Source organism: Oculina patagonica, chromosome 7, assembly GCF_052425735.1.
Source record: "Oculina patagonica isolate OP01 chromosome 7, crgOcupat, whole genome shotgun sequence".
Classification (NCBI taxonomy): Eukaryota; Metazoa; Cnidaria; class Anthozoa; order Scleractinia; family Oculinidae; genus Oculina; species Oculina patagonica.
In genome coordinates, this window is record NC_135764.1 from 29,919,097 (window position 1) to 29,927,259 (window position 8,163).

Sequence of the window (8,163 nt, forward strand, 5' to 3'; positions counted from 1 at the left end):
AAACGTACAGTCATTAATTATGATACCCTGCGAGCAGAACTAAATTGTATTACGACGAAATTCGCCAGGACTTCCAGTATTAATTGGACAAAACTATGAACCAAAATTATTTACATCTTATTGTAAACTTCTGTGTTACTGTTTCAAATATCTTATCATATTAAAATAAATAATTTCTAACAACACCAAACATCAAAAGCAAATTTCGAAGTTCCACTTAATTCCACAGAATCGCTTCAAAGACGATTTTACAAAATAGCTACACGTGGTGAGATTATACCTATAGTTTACATGGTTCTTGTGAACTTTGAAATTCATTTTCTCAAGCTCTGATGAGAAATTGTTGTTAGTGTTATCACGGATACTTACTTACATCTAAAGCTTTATATTATAAAGGGTAGAAAGTGTACTCGAATTTTGTCGAAGTAAAATTAATATTACTCGATTTCCTGATGAATTCTGTCTTTATTACATTTTTTGAACACACCGTTTAGCCCTGACCGTTCGTTGCTTTATCGCCTTTTCTTATTTTGTGCTTTCGTATATTTATGTAACTTATCAATACACTTTTCTTTCCGCACTTTTGGACTGTCTACGAACATTACATATCGACGATAATGGCCGGACGCAATTTCGGGTCAATTTCGAATGAATGTTACAAGGTAATCTCCTGGACACTTTTACATGTAAAAAGAGATACAAAATAAATATCAAGCTTTAAAATTATGACTTATAGCGAAGCAAAACAATATCGTTCACAGCTGTACAATCACACGAAGACAAATAACAGACCACACAACTACTGACACAACTAGAAAAATAAAGAAACTGTTCAGAAAACTATCGCTGAAACTATTGCTATTTAACAATTCAGAAGACTACGGGCCCGAGTTTCCTATGAGCAAATAGTCAACGATCATAGAAAACGAGGGCGAGTAGTCTAATTGTTTTAGTAGAAACTCTAAAGGATTGCAGTCCAAGACCTACAATATTGTGCACTTTGAAGACAAAAATCAAGAAAATTTACCGCTTAAAGAGCTACGCGCGCGCGACTGTTTCTATCGGCGATTATAAAATGGTCGAGGAATTGCGCGCGCTGTGATTGGTCAATTCGAATTCATTATAATCCCATAAAGCACGCTGCATACGTCACGCGCGTGCTTTATTGAGTTATAATGCACGCTGCTTACGTCACGAGTTTAAGCGCGCACAATTTCTTTAACTTTTCATAAAAGAAATAAAAAACTTTCTCCTCCTGCATTATTGAGTTATATAAGCACTTGGGAATTTTTAAGAACACTCGAGAAGTGCGAGAAGCACTCGGCTGCGCCTCGTGCTTCTCTATGCACTTCTCTCGTGTTCTTAAAAATTCCCGCGTGCTTATATAACTCAATAATGCACTCGGGCAAGTTTTATATTTCTTTAATAGAAAACAGTGGGAAAACCAATTTGATTCGCGGATTTCCAATAGAACACAGCTGAGTTTCTACTAATTGATATAAGTGAACAGGAGTAAACGGACTTGTTATCACAATTTTTACCTAAGACATAAGACCAGTTCAACCTTCAGTCAATAGACGGATACAGCATTTTTCTATTGAAATTTTCAAAACTCAATTTGATGTTTCCTCTCTTTAGTCAGTTGATTTTTCGTTCAAAGCTTTACGTGCCACTTGGGGTAAAGTTATTAAAGTAAAAACGTATTTAATTAGCTATTCATCTGTGCAAAGAAAATACGAATTAATCCCGACCAACTGTGTTTACCGACTCCAAATGCTTCTGTGCTTTTTTTCTCCCATGCAGATTATTTTTTTAATAATCAATTTTGTTTTACCTTATTACATGAAATTTTCGCGTCACGTTAATTTCGCGAATTTCGCGATTCAAAAATAATCGCAAATTAAAGTGACGCGAACAGTAAGTGTGCGAACATAAACGCGAAAATAAAGGGACTCGCATTATGTCAATAATCAAGAAAGAACTAGTTGAGTACCACTGAAGGAAGTAATTTTCAATGTAAATGGATGTTGTGGTCAATTGACTCAAGAACAATAATTAACGTACAAGCGTGAACAGAGGACTGCGCTGTTGTTGCTGTTAACATTTATTCCCGACGTTGCGTTTTTGTTAATTTTGAGGTTTTTTTTTGATAAATTAAAGTCGTTATATTAAATTCAAGGACATGTTGAATGATATTGCAGCCAAGGAAATGTAAATTGTTTCTTACTCAAAAACGCGAAATTAAAGTGAATCAAACTACAAAATTTTCGCAAAATCGCGAAATTTAAATGTTGCGACTGATATGCACACCTTAAAATCGTAAAGATAAAGTGTCGCGAAAACTTTCATGTAATAAGGTAAATTAAATGTGAGGACTTCAGGCGAGAAGTAAAGCATATATAAACGTATATACAGTAACTGTAATAAATAACTTTTTTGTCGTGTTCAAGTATTGGGATAAAGTGTTGATTCATTAATTTGAGTTGCCGCGTGGATAAAGTTTCTGTTGCCGTTTTGAAAGGACATTCATAACGTCAACTAAATGGTAAAATGTTAAGGTTTATACGATTTAGCGGAGTTCAATTCACGAATAGAAGTAAACATATCAATTACAAAACTTCCATTTCTAATTGCTTAAAATAACAGTTATTAAATCCCCGACCAACTGTGTTCACCGTCTCCAAATGCTTCTGTGTTTTTTTTCTCCCATGCAGATTATTTTTTAATAATCAATTTAGTTTTAGTGCTAAATTACAGGAATATAGTATTCTTTCAGTGTAGGAAAAAGTGATTAAATGTAGGAAAATTAATTAGAGCTTGTACATTGCGTTTATTTGCTGGAAATTCATTTTAGTTGCCGCGTGGATAAAGTTTCTGTTGCCGTTTTGAAAAGACATTCATAACGTCGACATAATGAAAAAATAAAAAAGTTTATACGATTAAGCGGAGTTCAAGTCATGAATAGAAGTAATCATATCAATAACAAAACTCCCTTTTCTGAATTGCTTAAAATACGAATTGAATTATTCCCGACCGACTGTGTTCACCGACTCAAAAATGCTGCTATGTTTTTTTCTCCCATGCAGATTATATTTTAATAATAATCAATTTAGTTTTAGTATTAAAGTACAAGGATATAGTATCTTTCAGTGTAGGAAAAAGTGATTAAATGTAGAGGAAAATTAATTAGAGCTTGTACATTGCGTTTACTTACTGGAAATTCATTTTAGTTGCCGCGTGGATAAAGTTTCTGTTGCCGTTTTGAAAAGACATTCATAACGTCAACAAAATGAAAAAAATATAAAAGTTTATACGATTAAGCGGAGTTCAATTCATGGATAGTAGTAATCCTATCAATAACAAAATTTCCTTTTCTAGTTACTTTTTAGCGCCTAGCTATTTCTTATGCGATTGGGATACAGTTATAATATAAGGGGGGCCGACTATTAACATCGGTTAGTCAGTTCAACTTCTTGTAACAGGACGCTCACCACAGCACGTCAATTAGGTAGGTCCTTTTATCGCTGTTTCTAAAACGTACTGATCACAACTATTTAAGTGACATTTTCATTGACCATACTCAAGAAATTCTTGCAGTGAGTCGTAAAGAGCGATGAGAATTTGCACAGTCAAGGGCCCAGGTTAATATTTTTTTCATTTTCACAGCATTTTCAGAGACAGTCAACTTCAGCTCTCGATATCAGCATCGTTATCAATCATGGTCAACAACTCCAGTTCAAGCTTTACAAACATCACCAACAAGTTGGTAAATATTAGCAAGGAAGGAGAAACACGAAATGATCTTTACGAGGTTAATTCCATCATCAACGTCATCATTAACTGCATCACTTGTCCCTTGACAGTTCTGCTCAACGTGCTGGTGATAATGGCCGTGAAAAGACGACCAAGACTCCAGAGCAACGCCAACATCTTGCTGGCCTGTTTAGCGGCAACTGATGTCTTAACTGGTCTTGAGACTCAGCCATCGTTTCTCCTCTACAAAACATTCGAGTTACTTGGTATAACCGAATCTGAAACGGAATTTTTTTTTCGTTCTTTGGATCGCTTCTACACGTGGTCTGACTCTGTGTTCCATCCTTCATCTGACGTTAGTTACTTGCGAGAGGCTTATAGCGATCAAATTCACTATGCGTTATCCTTACCTTGTCACAGGACGAAACATTAAGGTGGCAGTGATCACAATTTGGATCGTTTCTTTCGTAAGCGGGCTATCCAGGTTAACAAAAAGCGATGCAATAAATAAATTTTCCATATTTTTAGTATCTTGTTCTATTTTTTTGTGCGTTCTTTTCATTGTATGTTCTTACTTGATTTTATATCGTGAAACTCTTCGCCACCAGAAGAAGATCAAAATTCAACAGCTGCCCCAAGAGGAAGTGGAACGATTCGCCAAAGAAAGCAAAGCGCTTAAGACAACTGTGCTTGTAGTTGGTGCTGTTGTGTTGTGCTTTGTACCAGTAGTTTTCTTTCTCCTGTTACTCAGTTTTGGATTACGTTTCCCTTCCTTCCTTACTTGGATAAGCACGATTGTCATGTTTAACTCGCTTCTTAATCCATTTATTTACTGCTGGCGACAGAGTGAAATGAGAAAGTTCGTATTTAGATTTAAAACCCAAGCCGTGCATCCTGCTAACTGAAAAACCTTCGAAAAGGTATTAAAAGACAGTAGATGCGCAAAACTACTTTGTGTTAAATAAGAAATAATAAGTAATATATGTAAATAGAAATAAAAATCAGTTTAAACGCAAGTACCATTTGTAAATGATCTCTATTTGATGTGACAAATAAAATTTCAAGAAATTGCATCGTAGTGATACAGCTTTGCCTTCCCACGTCTTGCATTTTCAGAAAACTGATGACCCCCTTTGGTTATACTGCACTCCATACATTCCCACACCCACCTAGGCTCGATTTCCAGCCGTTTTGTAAGCCCGCGTTCCTTGCCCCACACCGCGTTCGTTGGGAGGAGGATTACGCACCGGACTCCCAGAACGGCTGGAAATCGAGCCTAACACCCACCCACCCCTTTGAAAAACGTTTACATCAGAATGGAACTTCAAGTGGAACTTCATTTTATAAGGAAAAGGGCTGGGGAGTTATGTGTAAGGTAGGGACTGAACGGAAGTTCACAAGTTCGTCCCAATTTTCCCGCTCGGTTTACTTCGTGTGCGCTCCGCCTTGGGTCTCGTGGTTGGGGGGTTTTCGCCCCTCGGAAGTCCTAGAATCTAGGACTGGAAATCCTGTGTCTCCAGAGCCCTTCGTTTCTCTTGCCAAGGTCCCGCCGGTTAAGAGAAACGAAAAGAGTTATGGGGACGAGAATGGGCGCACTGCACTTAAGTCAATGAGGGACACCTGGGCAGTACACAGAACATGAAATGTGTCTATTGCTTTATCGCATGCTCATTGAGCGCAAGAATAGATTTCTGTTTCTCAAGAAGCGTTTTATACAAAGTGCAGTTTCCACATTAGAAAATGGGGCTTTGCCCCCTTAATCGGGATTTCTCGATCGATTCGCGCAGCCTGCATTTCAGACGTCTTCCCACAGGGTGCCCAGACAAACTCTTCGTGTGTACATTTACATTTTTATGATGAATGTATGAATTTTCCAAACAGTTCGTAGAATTGTGTATGATAGCGCAAAATATGAACAAATGCACGCTGAATATCAAAGCGTAAGTTGTGTAGTGTCGTTCTTTTGCCTCGAAATGGGGAATTTGAGCAGATTGAAGGATTTTGCGTTCGCTGTTTACTATACATCTAATTATGAAGAAAGGGTGTAAAGTCCAACAGCTCCAGCTTGGAACAGTTCCAAAGCCGAGGCTATTTTCGACCTAAGAATTCCTTCGCATAGTTTTCAAAACAGGCAGTAGAAACGAGGAAGGCTTGACGAATCGTTTCATATATAATTCAATCGAAAACTCATCCAAACGACCCAGAGCTACAATTGTAGCTCTCAAACAAAAACGAGTAGCTACCGAAGGATGGCCATCAGTTTTAACCTGGGTTTCTAATCATTCTAAAGGTGGGAATGCCCAGCCGCTTACGTCATTCCCTTATTTATACATTACTCTCCTCCTCCCCCCCCCCCCCCCCTCCTAAATGGAACGGTGTTGGGAGCTGGGAAGCTGGGGAGTGCAGTGTAACCGAGGTGGGCCAGGGGGGGGGGGGGGGAGGCCCGGTTTGGTGGATGGATCATCAGTTTTCTGAACATGCTAGGGGTGAGAAGGCACAGCTGTGTCACTACGATATAATTTCTTAAAATTTTATTTGTCACTACCAGTAGAGATGAACCGACTTTTATTTTTATTTACATGTATATATTTCTTATTTCTTAAATATTAGCAAGGAAGTTGAAACACGAAATGTTATTTACGATGTTAATTCCATCATCAACGTCATCATTAACAGCATCGCTTGTCCCTTGACAGTTCTGCTCAACGTGCTGGTGATAATGGCCGTGAAAAGAAGACCAAGACTCCAGAGCAACACCAACATCTTGCTGGCCTGTTTAGCGGCAACTGATGTCTTAACTGCTCTTGTGACTCAGCCATCGTTTCTCCTCTACAAAACATTCGAGTTTCTTGGTATGACTGAATCTGAAACAGAAATTTTATTTTTTCACAACTTTTCTATACACGTCCTTACTCTTTGTTCGTGTCTTCATCTGGCGTTAGTTACTTGCGAGAGGCTTATAGCGATCAAATTCACTATGCGCTATCCTTACCTTGTCACAGGACGAAACATTAAGGTGGCAGTGATCACGGCTTGGATCGTTGCTCTCTTTTCTGGGGTAACCAGGGCAATAAACAGCGACGTAATATTGCCATTTTTCAACTTCTTCGTAGTTTTTACCTTTAGTTCGTGCATTCTTTTTATTTTATGTTCTTACTTGATTTTATATCGTGAAACTCTTCGCCACCAGAAGAAAATCAAAACTCAACAGCTGCCCCAAGAGGAAGCGAAAAGATTCGCCAAAGAAAGCAAAGCGCTTAAGACAACTGTGTTTGTAGTTGGTGCTGTTGTGTTGTGCTTTGTACCAGTGGTTTTCATTCACCCGTTACTTAGTTTAGGACTGTTGGACGATGCAGACCTCCTTATCATCCTTACGTGGATTGGCACGATTGTCATGTTAAACTCACTTCTTAAGCCCCGGTCAAACGGTCATGATAGTTGATGATAGTTGATGAGAGTTCCAACTATCACGCGCGTTTGAACACGAGCTATCATGCACTATCATCAACTATCATCAACTATCATGCAGTTTGGACGTGCTCAAATTCGACATGATAGTTGATGATAGTTTTTACCGTTTGATCGCGGGGATGATAGTTTATCGGTCAGTGGTTCAGTCAAAGACGGGCTCAATCCAAGATTCATGGCTTCCGCAAAGGAAATTCTATCGTTCGTCGTAGAAGAAAACCGAAATTTAGATTAATATTTGGACTATAGTGAAGCTGAAAACGAGAAAGTAAGTGGGAAGAAGGAGAGTAAAAACAGCGTCGAGAAAGCACTGAAAATATCACTGCCAAAAGCAAGAGATGGCGTGAAAGCATCGGAAACAAGGAAAAAACATGAAAACATTTCTGCACCGAGTGATAGTGGAGTAGAGAACGACAAAAGCAAATATGAAATGCGCGAGCGCATTGCGTGATTTCGACAAACTATCATCAGCTATTATGGAGCGTTTGATCGCAAACATGATAGTCAATATGATAGTGAATGATAGTTGGAAGCAGCGAACTATCATCAACTATCATGACCGTTTGATCGAGGCTTTAATCCATTTATTTACTGCTGGCGACAAAGAAAAATGCGAAAGTTTGTATTTAGATTTCAAACCCAAGCCGTGTATCCTGATAACTGATAAACCTTCGAAAAACTCTTAAAAGACAGTCAGATTCGAAATTCGTTGGCTGTCTCTGAAATTGTATTTATTGCTGTAAAAATAAAATGAATATTAAAATGGGCCGATACAATGTTTTCTGTGCAATGTTTCCGTACTTTACGACTCAATAATTTCTTGAGTTTGGTCTATGAAAAAGTCAGTGATATAGTTTCGATTAGGAAGTTTTAGAAACAGCGATAAAAGGACCTACCTAACTGACGTGCTGTGGCGTAGCGTCCAGTTACAAGAAGTTGAAC

General features: G+C 38.2%; 1 protein-coding gene and 1 pseudogene across 1 annotated transcript; both read left to right on the plus strand.

Annotated features, from left to right (window-relative positions):
- The first annotated feature begins 3,533 nt into the window (after positions 1–3,533).
- On the plus strand, positions 3,534–4,689 carry LOC144659893 (adenosine receptor A2a-like; annotated as a pseudogene).
- A 380-nt stretch (positions 4,690–5,069) lies between these two features.
- LOC144659360 (adenosine receptor A2a-like) lies at positions 5,070–7,885 on the plus strand. The gene is made up of 4 exons (XM_078519771.1): positions 5,070–5,123; positions 5,635–5,693; positions 6,364–7,181; positions 7,794–7,885. Exons 1-4 carry the CDS (start codon positions 5,070–5,072, stop codon positions 7,883–7,885), a joined length of 1,023 nt encoding a protein of 340 aa, XP_078375897.1.
- Positions 7,886–8,163: the final 278 nt, after the last annotated feature.